The 22,937-nt window shown below is 38.1% G+C and overlaps 1 protein-coding gene across 1 annotated transcript; it reads left to right on the plus strand.

Annotated features, from left to right (window-relative positions):
- The first annotated feature begins 206 nt into the window (after positions 1–206).
- On the plus strand, positions 207–21,998 carry Rab14 (RAB14, member RAS oncogene family). The gene is made up of 8 exons (XM_055600341.1): positions 207–507; positions 9,081–9,139; positions 10,418–10,471; positions 11,888–12,065; positions 15,306–15,372; positions 18,355–18,442; positions 18,753–18,783; positions 19,754–21,998. Exons 2-8 carry the CDS (start codon positions 9,088–9,090, stop codon positions 19,929–19,931), a joined length of 648 nt encoding a protein of 215 aa, XP_055456316.1. The 5' UTR covers positions 207–507; positions 9,081–9,087; the 3' UTR covers positions 19,932–21,998.
- The last annotated feature ends 939 nt before the right edge of the window (positions 21,999–22,937 follow it).

Consider the following 22,937-nt stretch of genomic DNA (forward strand, 5'->3'; position numbering starts at 1 on the left):
ACAGCACGCAAACCTGCGCAGTAGCTTGCCCGGGAGGCGAGGGCACACGACTGCGCTTGCGCAGACCACTTTCCCCGCCCCCTTCAGGCGCGAGGGCCAGTGGGGCGGGCCGAAGCCCAGGCGGGTCTACTCCAGAGGGGCGAGCTGAGGAAGGGGCGTGGCCGTCGGGTCGGTCTCCTCCACCCCCTTCCGGGCTCCGCAGGCTGCGCGCGCACCCTCCCCCCTTCTTTTGTGGTCCGGCCCACTGCGAGGGTGACAGGAAACCCTGTGCAGGGAGCGCCGCCATCTTGGACCAGCCCGAGGAAGATCCGGAGGGAGCCGCAGGAGCAGCCGCCGCCACCACCGCGCCTGCCGCCCGAGCGCCTGCAGCCTCAGGCCAGCCCGCCTTCCCGCCGGGGCCTCGGCCGACGGATCCCGGCTGCTCTCCCGCCGCGTCCGCACCCCGCTTCCTCGTCCTGACGTCCCCCTCCCGTCCGGAAAGCTGCCCAGCCACCAGCAACCCCCCAGGTAACCGAGGCCTCCCTCTGGGGGCCGCCCGGCGCCGGCCTCCCTGCCCGGCCCTTCCGAGGGGCGGAGGCGAGCCCGGAGGTAGGCGGGCGGTGGCCCGGCCAGGCCCCGCAGGCCGCGGCCGGCCCGGGGGTCGGCGGAGGGCGCCGGCCTGACAGGACCCCGGGGTGGCGAGCCGCGGCCCCGTGCGGCCCCCCGGCTGCCTCGCGCCCCCTGCCCGCAGCCCGGCCCCGAGGTGCCGCGGGGAGGGTGTGTGCCCACCGCGTCTGGCCCAGCCGCGGCCTCCGCAGGCCCGGGTCCCGCCGCCCGTGCCCGCCGCTGCAGACCACCCCCGCGGCGTCTCCCCCACGCGTGTCGCGCCGTCCTGCCACCCACGAGCCCCCGCCGTGGCGGGCCCACCCCGCGGTCCTCGGCTTGCCAGAGGCAGCGCTTGGGCGTCTCGGGCTGGCTCCCGTGCCCTTGGAGGCCGGCGCTCCGTGGCCCCGGCTGAGGATTGGGTCCGTGGGACTGTTGGCGTTGGGGCCCTGGGAAGCCCCCGGGCAGCCTGCACGGTTTAGAACCTACACAGCGGCCAGAAATAACGAAGGAAAGAAAGTTTGGGCTGCTCGAGGGTTTGAGGAAAGAAGGTGGACTGGGAATGCCAAGGCTCCACTGTGTGCCAGCCACGGGTTTAGGTGTCTTCACACATATCTTGCTTGCCTCGAGTGCCTTTCCAGAGTTTTCCACATTTTTTTTTTTTAATAAGGGGCGGGGGACCAACTGTGGCCAGAAGTTACCATGTAGCTGAGTAATTGTGGCACACCTGGCCCACACTGCCTGTTAAGGTTGGTACTACTCTACGTTCAAGGAGGGTTGAGACATACAAGACGCGACAGTTTTAGAGTAGTGGCGGCTCAATTCCATTTTTTTTTTCTCCGTTCGCACTGGGTGATAACTGATGAGACCCAAAAATCTATCATGTCAACTGCTAAACTGGCAAATGCTCATTGGAGGAGACATGGTGGTAGGATTTCCTCTAGATTTCTGAAGAAAGCTGTGCTCTTGGTGGCTGCACAGGCAGGTATTAGAAACTTTTGGAAACTTAATTGGTCATGGCATGTTGTTTCAATTACCTTTAATGTAAATGTGATCAGTGAGGACAAATTTGACCCAATAATAATCCAGCCCCCTCTTCTCCCTTTCTTTCAGCAGTTTTCTCGGGAATTCTGTGTAACTAGGAAATGGCAGTAGCAGAGTACGGCACCAAGACTCCAAAACCTTAATCTCCATGCTTCCATGGCCGAGTAAAATCGCCCAAACAGTACTGCCACTTCCTAGTTACTCAGTTGACTCTAACCAAGTCTGCTAACCTCCCAGAAGCAGTGTCCTCACCTATAAAGTTACTCAGGGTCCTTATAAAATTGTGCCACGTTTCAGTGTTATTTCACGGATTAAATAGAATTTAAAGAAAGTTCTTAGTACCAGGTTTGGCATGTAAGTGCCTGTAATTTGCTAGGCATATATAATAGGTGTTTAATATCTGTTGAATGAGTGCTGTGGAAGTAGACTCTGGGCTTAATCCTACCTGCCAGTTTAGTAGTATATTCCTTCTGACTTGGTTTCTTTAATTGTAAAATGATTTCTTTTTAGGATTAGAGATTGTTTATAAAGTAACTAGTTTATATAAGGCACTCAGTAAGTGGAGCTGTTGTAAAAAATTAAAAAACCTTAGATTGTAATAGCTATTGAAAAATCATTGGAATTAAGGCTATTTTTAAAAAAATTCTGCTTTGTTTTTCATGTTAAATTTTATATTTTTAAACTTTAACTTTACAACAGAGCTTGAAAATTTCTTGCAGCCAGTTTTTATAGGTATTAGATTTGCATACTCTTAACAAGACATCTAAGATAGAAATGTTAAAACTATAGCTATTGAGATGCTTTTATCATTAAAAAAATGTTAGCAGTGTGGGGCTGGCAAGATTGCTCAGTAGGTAAAGGCTCTTGATGCCAAACTTGACAGCCTGAGTTGGATTCTGGAACTCAGAAGGAGAGGGTGGAAGGAGAGAATGGATTTCTGCTAGTTAGTCTCCGACATCCACGTGTACGCCCACACACATACATATAAAACATAGCTATTAAAAAAGCTGTGGTGGTAGACAAATTCCAAATACTAGCATTAAGAGATACGATATTTCAAACTTTTTAAAGTCTGCAAAACAAAGCAGTATACTGAGCATCAGTATAATGAGCATTAATACTGTATTAGCCTCAGTCAGTGTCTGCAGAGAACAGTCTTGTTCTATGAATACACTGCTCCTCCCATTCTCATCTGTGTCAGATATATAGTATCAGTAGACTTTTACTAATCCTGTCAAATGCAGGTCTCACTGAATTTTGGTTAAGTACTTCTATGGAAAAAAGCACAGAATTGGGACTACTTTCTTATTCATCACATAGTATCATTAGAGGGAAGGTTTTGCCTTCTTTTTGGACTTTGTTAAGCAGTCCTTTATTTTTAAAAATTCATTTACATTAATTTACACAAAATGTAACCTTAAGTGATTTGTGAAAAGTTGGTCTCAGAAATGGACAGGTTTTCCAAGGTTGTACTGCTATTATGGAAAGGAAATTGACCATTTTGATTAGATTGATTATTAGATTAACTATGGAAGTTTTATGTCCAGCTGACTAACAGGTAGAGTAGCATTCCACTTCAGGGGCTTCTAAGTAAGAATGCATCCATTTTTGAGTTCCTGAAGGTAGAGACAATGTTACTTTCTTTTATGATCCTTCTTAAAAATCTTTCATAGTGGTTTGTGCTCAGTAGATAGAGTCTTTTCATGCTTTGATGTTTAATCACAAAAGTAGTCTTGTATCCAGTGTTTATAGCAAAACCTAAAACTAAAAAGCAACATTAAGACTTTAGATCACCAGTATTTAGTGGGTTACTTTCCCCTTTACATAGCTATTTTGTTAGCTATGTAAAGCTTGTGTAGTGATCTGAGGAATAGACTACAAACACACACATAGACACAAAGTTAAAATACAAACATGTAGACAGACATGTAAAGAGTTAAAATACAAGTCTGAGAAAATGACCATTATTATTGGTTGCTTTATTTTTACTCAGAGTCCTGTACCAGCACCTTTAGAACTAGTGATTTGGGGCTAGATAGATGTCTCAGTGGATAAAAGCACCCACTGCTTGCGCAGATGTGCCAGGTTTGATTCTCAATACCCACAAAAAATTTGTAAGGGATCTGACACCCTGCTTGCCCTCTGTGCTCACAAGACATGCGGGTGGTGCATATACCGTACATGTAGGCAAAATGTTTATGTTCACAAAATATATTTTAAAAAACTCACAAAATCTTATTCAGGAAGGGGTCTGATTTTGTTTCGCATAATGGCTAGCATGTAATATATGTTAAGTAGCCATTTAGATATAAATGAATTTACTTAAGATATAATATGTCCATGACTTCATTAAGTGAAAAAAATGTGTTGCATGTTTTATGCATTGGCATATTTCACATTTAAATAAAGCTTATACATATCTTTAATATAGGTATGTTCATATTGAGATAAAGTTGAAAAATCCTTTGTTAGGGCAGCATTAAAGATGCTTAATATTTTAAGCACTTGACTACATAGTGCAACAATCATCAGTGCTTATAGGTCATTTTGTGAAGGTTTCTTTTGATAGCAAAGGCCAATTCATCTTTGCATGTTTTCAGTAATTAGTTAAGTAGAGAGCAGCCCACTTTTTGGAATCAGGCACCTGAGCTCAAGTTTAGGTCTGCCATTTACTAACTTTGAACATTGGACAAAGTAGTAAATTTCTCCAAATCTTAAGTTCTTCAATTTTTGCATGAAAATAATAATAGCTTTATAAAGTTGTAGGAATTAAGAATTAGTATAGGGAAAAGTTACACAGATCAAATGTTCCTTCTCATTATTATAGTTTGTTAACTATAATATTATTAATTTATTTATTATTTAAATAATAAATTTTATTATTTATTAATATTAATATTATTTATTATATTATAATAAATTATATATTATATAATATTATATAAATATATATCATATTTATATAAATATAAAATATATTATATAATATTATAATATTATTTATTAATATTAATAAATATTAAATATTTATTAAATATTTAATTAAAATATTAAAATTATTTAATAAATTAAATGATAAATTTAATGAATAATACATTTATTATGAATAATATTAATATCAAATATTATATTTGTTAAATATAATATTAATAATTATCAATAGTATTAATTATCTGAAGTTGTAGTTTCTTATATCTATGTACATTCCAAATGTAATATTTAATATTTCTTATTAGAGTGTTAAACTAGAAGCAAAGGAGTGAAAGGTCTGTGCCTTCAAGCATCAGCTCCTGGTGCAGTGTGTGGTCACCTGGAGGAGTCAGGATGGTGCTGCTTTTTAAAAGGGAATTTCTGTTGTTAACAGTGCTAGATACAGTATAGACTTGTCCAAACTGCCTGAGCGAGACATACTGCTTTCCTCCTGAGATCCATTTCCTCATTTGTAAAATGAGGAAACTAGTAGCTGTCTAAGGACAGCAGTAAAGATGAAGTCATACTTAGAGTATTGCCTGGCACTTATTAAGTGTCCGTAAATTGAAACTTTAGCAATTGTTACTAGTTCACAAACTTTTCATCACATATTTAATGATGCCTGTTGTTGTTAATGCAGCAATCTCTTTGTTTTTCTTTAGAAAAACCAAAGGCCTTGAAGGAGATCTTATGTGAACTTTATCCAACTAATTTTTATTAGGAAAAAAAAAATGGAACAAAGGGTGGCACTTCCTGTAGTTATAGACTCAAAAGGCTGAGGCAGGAATATTATAAATGGATGATGTAGTGAGTCCCATGCAAGTCTGGATGATATGAGACCTTGTTTTACAAAACAAAACTGCAAGAAATCACACAACTGCATTTTAATCACACAAGTTCTAGAATGTTGCCAAGCCCTCCCTCTGCCTGCCCTATCCCTCACCCCACTGGATTTCTCTGTGTAGCCCTGGTTGTCCTGGACCCACTTTGTAGACCAGGCTGACCACACAGAGGTCCACCTGTCTCTGCCTCCCTAGCGCTGGGATTAAAGGCTTGAACCACCAGGCCTGTCCTGCCAAAGCATCTTTTTTTTTTTTTTGTTATTTATTTATTTATTCAATTTATTTTTATTTTATGTGCACTGGTGTTTTGCCTGCAAGTCTGTCAATGGGTGTCAGATCTTGGAGTTACAGACAGTTGTGAACTGCTATGTGGATGCTGGGAAATGAACCTGGGTTCTCTGGAAGAGCAGTCAGTGTTTTTAACTGCTGAGCCATCTCTCCAGCCCCAAAGCTCTTTTTAAATCAGTGGAAATTGAGGTTGAGTGGACTTGTATTTTAAATGTGAACTAACCAACATTTCTTACTCACTACTCACATCTCACTACTTACTTACTTACTCACTACTCACTACTCACATCCCCCAACCCTTGCCTGCCTTTAACCTTTGAGCTTTAAAAACAAACTTGCTCTTAAATAACAGGAATATTTTTTTCTCTTTCTAAAGCTAAGCAAAAATATTTCACTCAGTGCAAATATTTTTATCAGTGCCATGGTTTATGTTCAAAAAATGAGGTTAAGAAAGCCTTTGTTCAAGCAGTTTTGAGCATAGTTAAAAGGAGTCCCTTGCATATAACTCTACTGTAAACATGTAATTTTGATTGACTATTTACCAGGTTCTTATTTTTAAATAAATATTTTCTGCCTTTGTCTACAGAGATGACTACATGTGGGTTTTTTTGTTTGTTTGTTTGTTTGTTTTTGAGATAGCATCTCATGTAGCTAAGGCTATCCTCAAACTCATTATGTAGCTGAGGCTGATCTTTCCTCACCTGATCCTCTTTTCTGAGTGCTAGATTATAGGCCTTTGCCACTGGGTCTTGTTTATATGTGAAGCTGGGTCTTGGTACATGCTAGTCAAACACTATCAATTGAGATACATCCCCAGGACTGTCTTCCTGTTTATGTTTTTAGGGTTTTTATTTGCAATTGTAAAAGAAACTCTAATCAAAAAATTGTGGTGAAATAAAAACAAAGAATCAGTGTTCATCCTGAAATAGTGATTATTTATTTGGAAAACTACTGTATTAATGCTTATATTTTAAATTCTCAAAAGTCATCATTTTAGTTGATATTTATAGAATACTAATTCTGACAACTATCATGTACATAAAGTAGCTCAACTAGAATTGAATTATAAGTTCATGATTGCTTCTAGAACACTTGTGACTTTGGGACTGTTTAAAGGCCATAATTCTTGGGTATTATATGCTGGGGCTTGAAACCAGGGCCTTGGCATGCTAAGCATGCATTCAGCACTAAGATACGTCACATGCCCTGTAGTTTCAGTTAGTTATTTACTTGTTTCTTCATTGTCTATCCATCTATTTATTTGTTTAATTTATGAGAGGGTCTCACTGCATAGTCCTGGCTGTCCTGGAACTCACTAGGCTGGCCTCAAAGTCACAAGAGATCCACCTGTCTCTGCCTCCCTTAGTACTGGATTTTAACATACTAAAATAGAAGGAAGCAAAGCATGAATACAAAATTTTAGTCAGAAGAAGGAAAGAAAATAGAAAAATCAAGAGGAAGAGTGAAAGAGAAACTAATTCACAGGTGACCAAATGATTACTTTGGAGTTTTATGAATTAAAAACTAATTAGAAAAAAAGAATGTACTGCAATACATACAGAAAAGAAATTACAACATGTTAAGAATTCAATAATCCTGAAAGTTAATTTGAGGATTTCTCTCACCCCTTGTAATTAGTAGCTAGTTCAGAGATCTGGTAAATAATTTAGATCAAGTTTAACCTTGAGGCTTTGTGTGGGGGGGGGCAGTGTTTCTCTGTCTTGGAATTTGCTCTGTCTTGGAATTTGCTCTTGGAAGAAGAGATCCTCCTGCTTCTGCCTCCCAAATGCTGGGATTGAAGGCATGCGCCACTCCCCTGCCTAGTTTAAGGCTAGTTCATTTTAAATTTTGAGTCCTTGTATTATCTGGAAAAGAGGTAAGAGTTACTTTGTTTAGGATCCCAGCTGATCTAACTAGAAAAACTCCTCCTGAAAGAACTGGTTAAGGGAGTTTCTGTGATGTGAAGGACTGATTAGAAATTTGTCACAACATGCTGGGTGCATTGAGAGCAAGGTATAGACTTGTGTTGAGTATAGTCAGTGTAGCAAAGTGAGATGACCGTGTTCTTTAGTTTTCTGTACTTAAGAATTTCTGTTTTTTTGATTATTCACCTATTGTAGATTTTTCTATAGATTCAATTTCATTTTGTTGAAATTTTATTTGAAATATAGCATAAAGTTATCACAAAATATTCATTAAAACACTAGAAAGTAAACATTTTGAACAGTTAATAAGTCACTTGGTGTGTATGATTTTTGTTTTTTTTTTAGCTGAAAACTGATGAAAATAAATTCATTAGATATTATTATCGGTATTAGAATGTGTTTCTCTAGAACCCAACACAGTGTTAGACATTTTAAGGCACGTGAATTACTTGGGAAGATTTTTGTTGTTGAGATATAGGCCTTTTTATTGTCCAAGTTGACCTCAAAATTCTGGATTCACAGAATCCTTCAACTCCTGAGTATGGGCTGGGACTAACCTGCCTGCCACTGTGTCTATGAGATTAAAAGTTGTTATTACAAAGGAAAGAAATTAGTTTTTTTTTTTTTTTTTTTTTTTTTAGTTAAGTCTACTTGATGATTAAGGAGTAGGCTATGATCCTTAGAAGTATCTTAATTGTAAGCTTTTGACTTTCATAAGTGTGAGTACAGCTTTATAGTATTATTTCTCAACTCCTAGAATGGTATGCAGAATGCACTTAATGTGTTTTTAATAATTAAATATTACATTAAGTTGAGCTCTATGAAATTGTCAATAATAATTGTTCTTTTAAAAATTTTACAGGAACAACAATTTCATGTGATTCAGTCTAATTTGGACATCAATTTGATGTGGATTACATGCTTGTTCTTTAGATTCTTTGTTAAGTATTTGTACTAGAGGATGAAGTTATTTTGTATTTACATTAGTGATTACTTCTGATACCATAATTACATTTGGTAAGTTTATGAGGAAAAGGATCTTAAAGGGAGAAGGAACGATCTACTGATGTTTGACTTAAGTTATGTTTGACTTAAGATATTCTTTTTTGAAAGATTTTCAGAATAGCAGCTGTTTTTGGATATTTCCTAAAGTTATACTTTGGAGTGTTTTGAAACACATTTTTCAGATTTTTGTGGATCACACGAGAATATTAAAGTAACATCCATTCAAGAAAGAATTTATGATCAGTTTGGAAATTTTACTGACTTAGATCAAAATTTTGTGTAATCAGTGTGCCTTCTTAGTATGTATGATATATTTAGAAGACGAGTATGTATTTATGTTTGCAATATATTTGCCTTTTGAAAGAGTAGCAGTAACCTGTGAACTTTTTTTGAATTAACATAGTTGTTTTTGTTTTGTTTTTAGTGCCACCATGGCAACTGCACCATACAACTACTCCTACATCTTTAAGTATATTATTATTGGTAAGTTTATTTAACTTGTATGCTTGTATTTAACTTGTATCCTCCAAAGAACGTTAACACATGAAACATTTATATACCAATACTTAAACATACTGTTACAGAAGTACATGATTTGTTGACTTCAGTGCTGAAGCTTTTTGATGAGGATAAATATGTCTTTCGCATCATGCCCTGGGCATTTATCTAGTCTCTTTTGGGGCACTAGTGAAATGATGGTGCTATTCTTCAGGGTCTCCTACAAACTCGTTAGTGTTGGGGATGAAATTAATTTCCTGCTAGTGCTGAAATGTCCCAATGTCGTAAAAGTTTTCAGGTCCCCTTAAATTCCAAAATTGGTAGAGAACACTTCTTGACTCAGTCAGGTATATGTGTCTGTGTGTTTGAATAGAATATACATATGTATGTATATATGACTAGAATAGTTTTGTTTCCTCTTTAAGTGTCAAGACTTTGTTCAAGTTGTCTTAACTTGCTTTTCCATGAATAGTTATAAATGTATAACAGGTAAGGCCAGGTCCAGCGCTGGGTTGTAGAGCAGAGCTCTTACAGGTGTGCCCTGCCTGTTAGTTTGGTTTGATCTTCAGTGTGGAAAACAAAACAAACTGTAAATAAATAAATAAACAAACAAACAGAAAGCTTATGTCTTTTGCTTTGGTGTCAGGTTTATATAGCTTTGTGAGTTGACATTTATAGTAATGTAGAGGTAAAACAAGAGACATAGTGAGCCAAGCTTCCAAAATTAATTTATTTGTTTCTGCTTGCTCTTGGCTTAGTTCATTTGCATAGACCAATAGATGCAATTTGGGTACCCTCCTGTTAAAAAAAAAAAAATTCCATTGCCTCTGGCACAGTGGCTTATGCCTGTAATCCCAGCACTGGGGAAACAGAGTCAGGCGGATCTCTGTGAATTCCGAGGCCAGCCTGGTCTACAAAGGAAGTCCAGACAGCTAAGGCTACACAGAGAAACCCTGTCTCAGAAAAAAAAAAAAAAATTCCACTACAGTAATTTTTCTGTCACAAGCTCTCTTCAACTTGTTGGCTGTTTACTAAACAGTAATTTACAACCAAATTCTGTCCTGCTAAAAGTTAGGAGTGGTCAGTTTGTCTTTTGGATTGATTATAAAGGAGGAAGATGCAGGTGTTCCACATCTTCAGAAAGTTGTGATGTGTGTGATATGCTGAGTGCAGCAGTCTTTGCATATGATTATAAGAGTAAAAATTGAGAAATATAACTGCCTCTTGAAGTTTCCTTTTCTTTTTCTTTTTTTTTTTAAACAGGGGATATGGGAGTAGGAAAATCTTGCTTGCTTCATCAATTTACAGAAAAAAAATGTAAGTTCAGTATGAAAAGTAAAAAAGATGAGTAGCTTACTTTATTATCACATTCTCTACATTGTTAACTTTCAGTGTACTTTATGCATTTGATTATAACCTGTTTCTGTATTTATACTTGGGTTTTTAAAGTGCCATGATATGTTTTTTCTTTCTTTTCTTTTTTAATGATAGGACTAAAGGCATGTGCTACCACGCCCGGTTCCATGATTATTTTTCTAAAGTTTGTTTTTTAAGTGTGTGTTTGTGTGTTGGTATTTGTAGGGTTATGTGCCTGTAAGTGCAGGTCCAGAGACCTAGATCCCCTAGAGTTGGAGTGAGTCACAGGTGGTTGTGAGCTGTCTTGATGTGGTTGCTGAGAACCAAACTTGGGTCATCTGCAAGATCACTGAACACTCTTAGTTGCTGAGCCATCTCTTTAGCCCCAAGTGCTATGAATTTTTTAATAGGTGCAGATAAAATGCAGTATTATTGTCATTTAAATTCTTTTTTAAAAATTCATGATATATGATCAGATTCTCTGAGTCTTCTTTGTTTATATGTAAATAAAGGCAGGTCTCACTGTAGCTCTGGCTGACCTGGAGTAGACTGTCTAGACCAAGTTATCCTCACAGAGCTCTGCTTACCTCTGCCCCCTGAGTACTGGGATTAAAGATGTGTACCACCATGGTACCACCATGGCAGGCTGGTTTGAGTTCTTGATGATACAGATATATAATTAATTTTTAATTAATTAATTCTTATTTTTTGAGACAGGGTTTCTCTATGTAACCTTGACTGTCCTGGAACTTGCTCTGTAGACTAGACTGACCTTAAACTCACATAGATTTGCTTGCCTCTGTCTCCCAAGTGCTGGGATTAAAAGTGTTTGCTGCCACCACTTGGTGCAAATTAATTTTTGAAATGTGTAGAATGTTAAATTTAAATAAATGTGTGTGTGTGTATATGCATGAGCATGCATGTATGTATATTATGTATGTGTATGCCACATGTGGGCTGGTACCCACAGAGGTCAAAAGAGAATGTTGGGTTGCCTGGAGTTGGAAGTTACAGGCAGTTGTTAGTTGTTCACTGTAGGTGGTGCAGGGAACTCGACTCCAGTCCTTTGGAAGGACAGTAAAGGTTCTTAATCACTGTGCCATCTCTCCAGCTCCCCAACTCTAAAATGTATTATCTTAAACTTTTTTTCCTGTATGTATCATTTATTTACTATAATTAGTAGTTTTGAAATGCTAAATAGAATTCTTTCTGTCTTTATGACTAGCTAGGATTTAGAGTACAATCTTATGTACTCTATGGCGGAGGAAGAGAGCAATATGTTCTAATTGATAAGCAAAATATAATTGAGATTATGACATTTTTATTCTGCTTATCACAAAGGTTTTTTAAATTTGCATATTTTCTATTCTCCAACAGTTATGGCTGATTGTCCTCACACAATTGGTGTTGAATTTGGTACAAGAATAATTGAAGTTAGTGGCCAAAAAATCAAACTGCAGATTTGGGATACAGCAGGACAGGAACGGTTCAGAGCTGTTACACGGAGCTACTATAGAGGAGCTGCGGGTGCACTGATGGTGTATGACATCACCAGGTAAGATGATGTCCCACTTGGGAGTAGACCACTACTTTGGGCAGTGTGGTTTAATTTTAACTGATTTAGGCCTTCTTTAGTTTGTAATTGGATGACTGTAAATTAATTTATTTGGGTTTTATGATTTTTACTCCAAAGCCGTGAAAAAAAATCTAAGTAACATGTTGATTTTTTTTTTTCTCTGAGGTTGGTTAAAGAAAGGCTTTGAAATAATGGGGACATGAGAGAAGAACACAGTCTGGGAAGCAGTGTCGGTTGTTTGCAGAGAGTTGGCGTATATGAAACTTGCACCTCAGAAAGGCAAGCTAGTGCTGAGGACTTGCTGTATTCATTCTGTTAAAATTGACACCCTCTGCAAATAGGTCAAGTGAGGAGTGAAATACTTTTATTATAGAAGCATGATAGACTGAAACAGACCCTTTGTTCTCATCTGTACAAAAGAGGCTCTTTTTATTTTTTACATATTTGACTTTTTGACATTTAGATAGTAGTTTATGTATAATTCTTTAATTCATTTTTCTACCATGAATTGAAGTGACTTAAAACACTGCATCAGGATTCAATTCATGACATATGGCTATTTCTGGAAACTCAGAGCACTTGACATGAAGTCACAAAACAGGAATATAAAGAATTGACTTTGGAGCATGTAGCAAATTGCCATTTACTAGACCTGAACGTTTTTCCTGCTGTAGGTAAAAATGAACTGGTCGCCTTTCATGATGATGTAGAGTATCAGCCAAAAGCACCCTTAAGAAGAGCCCTTCCTTAGGAGATAGAGATAATTGAGCAGGACCAAGTGACAGCTGCATATTGTTTCTGTGTGGGAAAAAGCTTTCTGAAGAGTCAGAGAACCTGAGCATAAGAAGATTCTGAGATGTGCACAGAAAAGGAGCTCCTTGTAACGTTCCTGACTTTGACAGACTCTTAAAAATGCTGCCTTAGAGTACTGATAGGGACTGATTATAATTATGTACAGAAGCTGGGCGTGCTGACACAGGCCTTTAATCCCAGCACTTAGGGAGGCAGAGGCAGATGGATTGCTCAGAGTTTGAGGCCAGCCTGGTCTACAAAGCAAGTCCAGGACAGTCAAGGCTACAACAAAACAAAACAAAACATGTACATAAAGCCTCAGTAAGTTCTCAGCAAACAGTAAAACAAGTCTTAATTCTCTTCACTATCCTGGGCAGTTGGTAACATGATCAGTAAATGGTCTTGTGGGTAGACTGTAAACTTGGCTGCTGTAGAGAGCTGCCTCCTCGTGAATTATTATTGCCTCCTGAAGACTTGAAGTAATTAAAAATCCCATACATTATCAGTACATTTAAATATGATGTGTGCTTAAAATGCAATTTATTTTGCTTTTAAACATTTTAATTGTTGTAGTACTGTGGTAAAATTTATGTGTATTCAAGTGATCAAAAGCACTTCCTATAGAAACAGCAGAAATGTCCATCAGCTAAAGAAATGGATACTCATCAGGTGGTATTTCCACACAATGAACTGTCTTTGAGCTGTAAAAAGGATGATTGATAAATGCTATATGTAAATGTAAAAGGCCAATGTGGTTCTGTGTATTTATCTAGAACAGACAAATTCATAAGGCAGGAAGACGATTAGAGGCAGTTGTTGGGCAAAAGATTTCTCTTTTGAGGGCCTGTGAGTGTTCTAGAATTTTATAGTAGTTACATTCAAAGTAAATTGTATTTTTAAAGGGTTTATGGTGATTCATTGTCAGTATAATTTGCTGAGAAAAGTACTTTAGGTGTTAGGTTCATAGGTGACTTTTGACAATTCGTAGTTATAGGTTGGTGTTAGAGTTAATGGCACTATTTTCTATCAATTTTTTTTTCTAATCTTTGATATTTTGTATCTTAGAAGCTTCTGGTTTAGTAATACTTTTTATCTTTGGCATTCACTTGTAATTGTTACATAGGCACTTTCCTAAATTAACAGTGAAGCTTATCATGTCAGTTGTTTTGCCAAACAGTCAGAATGCAGTTAATACCCTGGTAAATGTATCCTGAAGTCAAGAAGTAGAAAGCTGAGCCATTCTAACCCAGAGCCTGTCTGTACGTAGATTTATTTGTTTTCTTAGGGACAATATGATAGTGCAGATGACACTATGCTTTATAAACTTACTCAGATGAAGTGGGAAAATGCCATAGTCTGAATCTCTAGATGATTTAACTCCCACATAAATATGAGTTATAAGATACAAGCTTTCTTTCTGGTAGCTGAGGTTTTAAATTTCTAGATTATTAATGCCTTTCTTAAAGGTAGTTTTAAAATCTGTATATTAACTCACTCCAGATTAGTTATCTGGGCATGGTTATCACATGCCTATAATTCTAGCATTTAGGAGGCAGAGGCAGGAGGATAAAAAATAACTGGGTAGCGTAGAAACACTAGCTTAAAAAAAAAGAAAGGAAGAATTTAGGAAAGATGAATTATGTACTAATTTAGTATATCTGTCTTTTATTTCTGACTGAAAATTATAATTTGAAGGTAGATGCAAAAATATTTTTCTCTTGAGTATATTACTGGCTAGACATTTTGGTACTTTATTTTGTGATTAGAAAATCTGGATAATTTCAAGGAAATGTTCCTTGAAATGTTTTTACTCTAAATTACAAAACTTGATTTGAATATTCTATGTTCCTTGCTTGTGGATTGGTGTGTTTATGTATATGCTTTTAAATACTTCTTGTGTCATTTCTATAGTTGGACATTGAACTATCTAAAAATGAGTTTGTGGCCAGGTATGATGGCACACACCTGTAATCCAGGACATGGGATTACTGAGGGAAAGTTGGCTTAGGAGAGGGAAGATGGCTTGAACTACAGAGTGAGACCTTGTTTCAAAAAACAAAACAAAGTTTGGCTAGATTTTTGAGAATTATGTTGGTTCTATTTACAGCTGTTCTTTGGAGTAGCCATCTGGTCAAAGTAGAAATACACATAGTTGGGATCTTTTGATTAAAGTCTGTATATGTATATATATGTTTATATATGTGTGTTTACTTGCTTGCTTGTTTTTGAGACAAGGCCTCACTGTATAAGCTGTAGTACAAGGAATTCATTTACGGTCATTATGGCCTCAAACTCAGGACTCTTGTTCCCTACCCCAGCCTTTGAATTGCTGGGATTACATGTGTGTGACACATCACACCTCACTCTTGTTTTCTACAAATGGCAATTGTATGTAGAATCAACACATTTTAATTTTAACTTTTGCAGAAGAAGTACATATAACCACTTAAGCAGCTGGTTGACAGACGCAAGGAATCTCACCAATCCAAATACTGTAAGTCAACACCTCACTTTATAAGAGATTTAAAATCTAAACCAAACAGGCACGCTTTGTTCTGGTGAGATTTTATTATGTGGGTACTATGAATAAGAGACTGTTCCTTCATTCATTCATCCATCCATCCACCCACCCACCCACTAATCCATTCATTCATTTATTCATATTTTCTTTGGTGCTAGAGATCTAGGCCTCATGTATGCTAGGCAGATAGATGATCTGCCATAAAGCTACATCTCCAGCCCCAGCTAACTGAAGAAAACTTTTAGTTTTGGCTGATTCCAGGTTTCTATTTTATTATATTTGTTATATTTGGATCTAAAAAAAAAAAAAAGCTATGAATGAGATGCTCTCAAGTAGAATTGTTATAATCTGAATTATAATTTAAAAAGCATCTGGATTAAGTTTGTAAAATATTACTGTTGGAGGAAACTGGACAAAATGGTACAAGGGTTCTTTTTGATTTTTTTTTCTTTTATAATTGCATGTGAATTTGTAATTATCTGAGTAAAATGTCAACTAAAAGTAACTATTTAAATAATTAACTTCTTAACCAGACTGAAAAGATACTGAGATGTTAAAGGACAACTACCATGCTAGATTTCACAGCATACAAAGATAAACATTTGCCTCTGGTCCTCAAGGGGTTATTGTCTAGTATAGAGAGAGAACCTTCAGGTTTACAGAGAAGCCATACAACCACCTGAAAGATGAATTAGAAATGTGGTGAATAGTGCAGTAACAGTGAATGCAGGATGAGCAGGGCTGTTTGGAGATGCCAGCTTTACAGGCATCAGGGATGTTAGTGGGTAACCCGAGGGTGCTGCAAGAACAGTGAGAAGACAGGTCTACATCTCACTTAGCTTTGTACCTCCTGCACCTGTCAGAGGTCTGGTCCGGTGAGCATGTGCGTGAGTAACAAGAGACCTGTTTTGCTAGTGTGGAGCCTAGAGTGTTCGTCTCCATTCATTCCAAACTCGTTGTAATACATGCAGACCTATGGATAAATGTTCATAGTAACTTTATTTGTGTTAACTAAAAACCAAAAGCAGTCCAGATGCTCTGAGCGCTGTGAATAGCAAACAGTTTGGTGCATGCATCTACCATATGGCAAACTATTTAACTACACAGGAGGAATTGTCATAACAGTATCAGCTCTGGTGAATCTTAAGAGAATTTTGATGTTTAAAAAGTTTACATATTCTATGATTCCATTGCATTTCAAAATGATAGCGCTATAGATAGATGGAGAACAAATTAGTGGTGGCCAGGGGTTGGTTAGTGGTGGGGTATGTGGGTGGTATAACTGAAGAAACAGCACAGTAGTTTCTTTGTGATGATGTGATAGTTCTGTGCTCCAATGCAGTGACATTCTGGAACGTGGCTAACACTGCACAGAACCACACACGGACACAGCCACATAAACAAGTGTTTGAAAAAATTGACATCTAAGGCCCTATAATTGTACCAGTGTCAGTTCTCTGGTTTTGAGATTATACCATGATTCTGTAAGTTGCTGAAAATTAAAAATGTTTTTTGAAACTCAGTTCAAATTATTATGTTTTCTATGAAATTGGCTTTGGTTCTTACGGAAAAAAAGAATGTATTTCTCATTTTTGTTTTTAGTATACTACAACCTCTCAGATGGGTGGGCATTGAAGATTGGAGGTTGATGTGTAGCTGGGAAAGAGAGAATACTTCTTTTTGAAGAATTTGTGGTAGAGAGGAGTGCTGGGGATTAAAGCCAGAGAGCCTTGTGCCTTGTCAGCGAACACTCTTGACAGTCTACAAGGCAGTATTTCTTGATTTGAATTCCTTTCTTATAATGGCCCTATACTAGGCTTTTTTTTAAATTGATTGTTTGTAAGTGTCATTATTTTGTTGTTCAAATGACTATGAACTGTTTGTGAACACTATTTTCCCTTCTCAGTGGTCACTTGCTCTTTGAAGAATGATCTTCTGTTGTACCAAACCATTGTATGAAAACGATTGATTAGTTCACTTGTCCCAAATATTTGAAAATGGAAGAACCAACTACTCATTTTATGTGGAAAAAAAATGAGGGGAACCACTTTTTGGTTGAAATCATTAATTTCTAACATATCTGTATCTTGTTGGAAGGGGAAGAAAGGTAGAAGAGGGGCTGGTATCTTCCCCGTTGTGCCCAAAATAACAACCTTGGGAAACCACTTTGTTTCTCAGGGTTGCCTTTAGTCTTTTAGCATAATTTTACTTGCATAGGTGATTCTGAAGTAGCTAACGGGGGTGTGATATTTAACCTATGCCATATGTGCTCCATCCCCAGCTTCTTCCGTAGACAGACACAAACATTGCTGATTAGTTGCTAGAAATTTACACCTCTCCTGGGAGAGTATCAGCTAGGACAGTATTGCCTCTAGGTTACAGTTTGCATTCTCTTAGGGTTCTAATGCCCTCTTAGCTAACTCTCTATCTTATTTGCATTTAATGAAGGTAATTACTGTTACCCTGAAAGAATTAAACTACTGGTTTTCAGACTTCCTCAGGGTCCCAGAATATTTTGAGAATCTGAAAAACCACAAGCCTTCTCCAGGGGAATGTTCATGTTTACTGTACTTCGCACTTAATTTTAGGACATTCTTACTAATCCGGTTTATTCTTTGGCCTACACCAGGTATGAACAAACTGGCATGTGGGCTATATTCACCTAATGAATGGCTTGCTTTTGTATTTTTAAGGGATTTGTAACAACAATAGAAGTAATATTCAGTAAGACTTGTGTGAGGACCTAAATATACATTTTTTACAGCAGGTTGTGAACCCCTGACCTAGGGTGTTGCCAGAGTCCTTCTTAGTGTTGTTGCCTTTATGGTCTTTAGTCCAGGGCAATTAGGCCTTGTTTTTTTTTTTTTTTTTTTTTTTCTTTTCAAGGCTTTTATATTTGAGAATTTTGATGGTTATTTTTGTTCTAAGATGTCTTTTCTTTTGTTCACAAATTAGGTAATAATTCTCATAGGAAATAAAGCAGATTTGGAAGCACAGAGAGATGTTACCTATGAAGAAGCCAAACAGTTTGCTGAGGAAAACGGTGGGTTTAAGACTTTTTAACACTCATTTGTGAGAGTTTTAAAGGAAATGTGGTTTAGATCATGCAGGTTATTTGATAGCTTTTTTAAAAATTCTATTCAGAGTGTCAATGAGGAAATAAAGTATTTGTTTCTCTGATACATGCTCTAGTAGTGCAGCTACTAAATGACAAGTGCAGCTCTGCCCTGCCACATGCTTCCCTATGAGTACTATAGTAGTGCTGGCAGCTGTGGGAGCCTTACTCAGATGCGACTGAGAAGTGCTCTTGACAGCCTGCAATGTCCTAATTATACTCTGAATTTTATTTTTAGGCTTATTGTTCCTTGAAGCAAGTGCAAAAACGTAAGTATGGCTAAAATGTGGATCATGTTTCAAGTACATGCAGAGTAGAAGCGTGTGCTGTGCAAGTGGATGATGTCTGTAGACATGCTTGTGAACTGTACTGCACAGTGAGCCTGGGTACAGTGCCCACAGCAGGAAGAACAGTAAGCAGAAGCTTCGGTTTCACACTGCAAGAGAATGTCAAGTTTTGCCCTTAAAGGGTTGTACCTCATTGTGCCCATTGGTAACGGGGTTAATAAATGAAACTGTGCTTACATTTCACAAGTGTTTGACTTTCACAACTGAGGTTGAGTTTGGTATCTTGGACCTAAGCTTGGCCAACTTGTTTACACAGCACTTTGATCACATTAAAGAATGATTCAAGGACATACTCAGTGGCTAATGAGCCACAGTGAACATTCCTGATCATTCTTGGAGTTCCAGCATTGATCCCAGCATTCCCAGTCATCGTCCTGTATCACGCCAGGCAAAGGCAGACCAACCTGTTTTTGTTTATTTACTTCTGCTCTTAGTTCCAAGAGAAACAGGTGTGAACATGGCTAAGCATGACTATGTCACCATCCGATGATAAAAATAGCATAGTTTATATAAGGCTGTTTATAAAATAATGGAAAGCCTGGAATCCTGTCAGTACATTTGAAGAAGTCTTGTTTGGAGACCCTGCTCTCATTTCAGAAGTGGTTGTCTCAGTCGCCATGTAACATGTTAACATAGCACTACAATGAGTAGAAGATGTAAACATGCAATCTGAGTTTAGAAACAGCTCAGTACTGTGTTGTGTGCTCACCACCAAAAAACCTTTCCCACGCTGTTCTCTTAGCTCAGTCTTCTGGTAATCTCTTATTAGATGACAGTGGCTAAGTGGAAGACATCATGGCGGTTCACTAAAGGTTAGCAGAAGGTCAGTGTAAATGCCTTACGTTTTCTAGAAAGCTGTGGTTTGTGAATAAAGTTGTTGATTGTCTCTTAGGGGAGAGAATGTAGAAGATGCTTTTCTTGAGGCTGCCAAGAAAATTTATCAGAACATTCAGGATGGAAGCCTGGATCTGAATGCTGCCGAGTCTGGTGTACAACACAAACCCTCAGCCCCGCAGGGAGGACGGCTAACCAGTGAACCCCAACCCCAGAGAGAAGGCTGTGGCTGCTAGTGACCTCTTTGCTCTGGCCCCTCATTTGACCTTTCACCTCTGTCTGTTGGAAGCAGTACTTTTTACTGCCTCCTTGTCTTCTGTACATCTTACTGGGTTTAATTAAAAAAAGAAAAAAACAACTCTTGTAAAAACAGTTTAACAATACTAAACTGCTAAACAACTAGATGTAATCAGGTTATCAAAGGCAAGTAGAGTAATAAATCTCTCCTGCATGGTAAATCTAGACTCCCCCCTTTGATTGTCCTTGTGATAGGTTTGTCACCGATATGATTTAAACTGAGCACTGATGCTGGACTCGATTTTTACCTTCCCTTTGGCAAGGCTTTGTCTCACTGTACGGTTTAAATTTGATATCTTCAGCTTTTCTCCCATCTTTAAACTGTTCAAGTATGTCTGTTGTAGCCAGTAAGTTCATTGCTGGGAAATGACTTCTTATGGTAGAGAAAGGGGTCTGCAACTGCTTTTATTTCTGTTGGATAAATTCCCTGTTGTAGGGGTGGCATTTTTCTTGATGAGGTTTGCTTCCGTCTTAGCCTTGCACAGGGAAAAAAAAAAAAAAAAACCATTTCTCTTTTCTTGTGCTTAATTAATAGCTTTATCTTTTTTTTTCCCTTATTTTTACACTATTTTGTCCTTTTCTCTTTAACAGAAAGTAAATATGTATAAAATTTGAAGGAACCTAACTAACAATACCTTCTGTGTATATTATTTTAATGAAGAAAATAAATTGATTACTGGCATTGGAACAGTATAAAATACCAGTTTGTACAGTGTGACCTATATGTGACCATGTTACTCTCTTCCATTTCACACAAGGAAATAGACACAACTGCAGTTCACAAGTAATACTGGCTCCACTCCTTGGTGCTGGCAGTGTTTGGGGACAGACATAATGCTGGAAAGAGCTCCTGGCGTCAGCGGAAACACTAGCGGATTCTATTCCATCTTTGCACTGTGGCTTACCTGCTGATTTTCTTAACTGTTCTCGTGTAATCAACATGCTAACATGCTTTTCTTTTTGTAAACATTTTGTGTTATAGGCTGCATTCTTGCCTTACTGTATAGAAAAAGGAAAAAAGCTGGGTTTAATATTGCACATTTTAAGCTTTTATACCTTTATCTTGGAATGGTCAACTTCTGGACCATATAGCCAGAACCAGGTCTGCTATTAAGGGATTTTAAATTGTGCATTTTAAACACTACAGTGAAATAGTTTAATATTTTCCCTTGTGTTCATAGTTAAGGGGCTATTTTATGTCATGTTGGCATAAATTGTTTTGTAAAAGGGAAAGTGTTTTTAAATGTGTACACTGACATAAAGTAAGTTACTACTTTGCACTGGTGGTCTGGCCACAGAAAGAACACCTTGCAAGAAACAAAACAGATCTGTAGACAGCATGTGCGTCAGTCAGTTCTTCACTTCTCTTGGTTGATTTCTAGCTGAGTTTAAAGTGGCTGGGAATTGAGAGGTCCTTGGAAGTGCGCGTAGCTAAGTCCGAGCACATTATATAAAATGCTCTCAGCTCAGTGGTGTGTTTAAAATACACATTTTAAATCCCTCTTTACCAGACACTAATGTAAAAGTACATCTTTCTGGATTATAAACGTGTTAGTTCCAGAGTTTTGTATAGTCAATGTTAAATAAAAGCCAAAACTGGAATGTGCAGAAAATAGGATTCGATTTATTTGTGGATTCACCTTTTTGTCCTTGTCTAACTTAAAGGAATCTTGGAGTAGAATGGTATATTCTGTTAAAAGACTTTACAGTGATTTATTTGCTTACACTGTTGCATCACAAGGGATTCGCCCAGGGACCATGACCTGCTGGTGTGTGTATATATTTACAAAACAAAACCAATTGCCCATCAGGATATAAGGTAGCAGTCATACCGTAAAGATCTTTGGCTTGTTTAGGTGCAATACCCCAGTTCCCAAAGTTAATGACAGTGGGTCTTCATTGTTTTTGTGACAGAAGGATTTATTCAGATTGCTGTACTCTTCATTTGATGTAACAAAATGCTATTATCTAAATATTTGTAAATAAAGTACCTGTATCTAGATTAAGTTGACCGTAGTTGCATTATTTTTGAACTGTAAGACTTTTCAGATGAATATGTGAACTGTCAGTTTTTATTGCAGCATTGTGCTTAGTGTATGGTGAGGTCTGTGTAACACATGAACTTCTAATTGAGGTGGTGTCTATCCGTGTATAATGCATCTTTGAGGCCAGCCCATTGGTGGCTGATAGTATATGTTTTCTCTTTACTGTGTGTGGGACCAAATTCTATTTGCATGTGTAATTGCTGTATTATAAATTTGGGAGCTTAAAGATAAGAGGAGCAAATTGTCATTGCAACATCTGTGTGCTAGAGACCCTATCTAGGCAAAGTGGATTTCTGTTAACTTTTAACTCCTAAGAGCTTGTGTGGGTGCCTGCTTCTCTGGCTTTCTCACTGCTTTTGCTGTGGAGGCGCCCCTCTGGTGGTAACTAGTGCTTGTCCACATCAGTACACCAGCACAGCGTTCAGCTGTTGTTCTGAAGTAATGAAGCGTTTGATGAAATGACGGATGGAGCTTTGTTGGTGGTGGTCACACAGTACTAGTAAAGGCTGTACAAGGTTTCTTTAGAAAGATGTCCTTTTGGAAAGCTGCCAAGTTCTGGTGCGCATGGTGGCTCAGACCCAGGACTTTCACATACTAGGAAAGCATTATGCCACTGAAGCATATCCCCAGCTATAGAAAGGTAGTTTTTGGGATCAGGTATTTTCATATATTCATTATACTTCTCTACTCAGTAAATTCAGTTTTGAGAACTGCTTTAAACGTGGCCTTAAAAGAAAAATGGTTTAGTTCCCTCACCATAAAGAGAAAAAAAAGAGAAGGTAATTTCCACTACTGTGTGTGTAGAGTAGAAATAAGAAATGTGGGACTATGAGGGGATACTTTACCTTCATCAAGTCCTATTCCCAAACCGTGTCAATAGTTGTGATTAGCCCACACCTT

This window comes from Psammomys obesus, unplaced genomic scaffold (genome assembly GCF_907164565.1).
Source record: "Psammomys obesus unplaced genomic scaffold, mPsaObe1.curated_primary_1811, whole genome shotgun sequence".
In the NCBI taxonomy this organism is placed as follows: domain Eukaryota; kingdom Metazoa; phylum Chordata; class Mammalia; order Rodentia; family Muridae; genus Psammomys; species Psammomys obesus.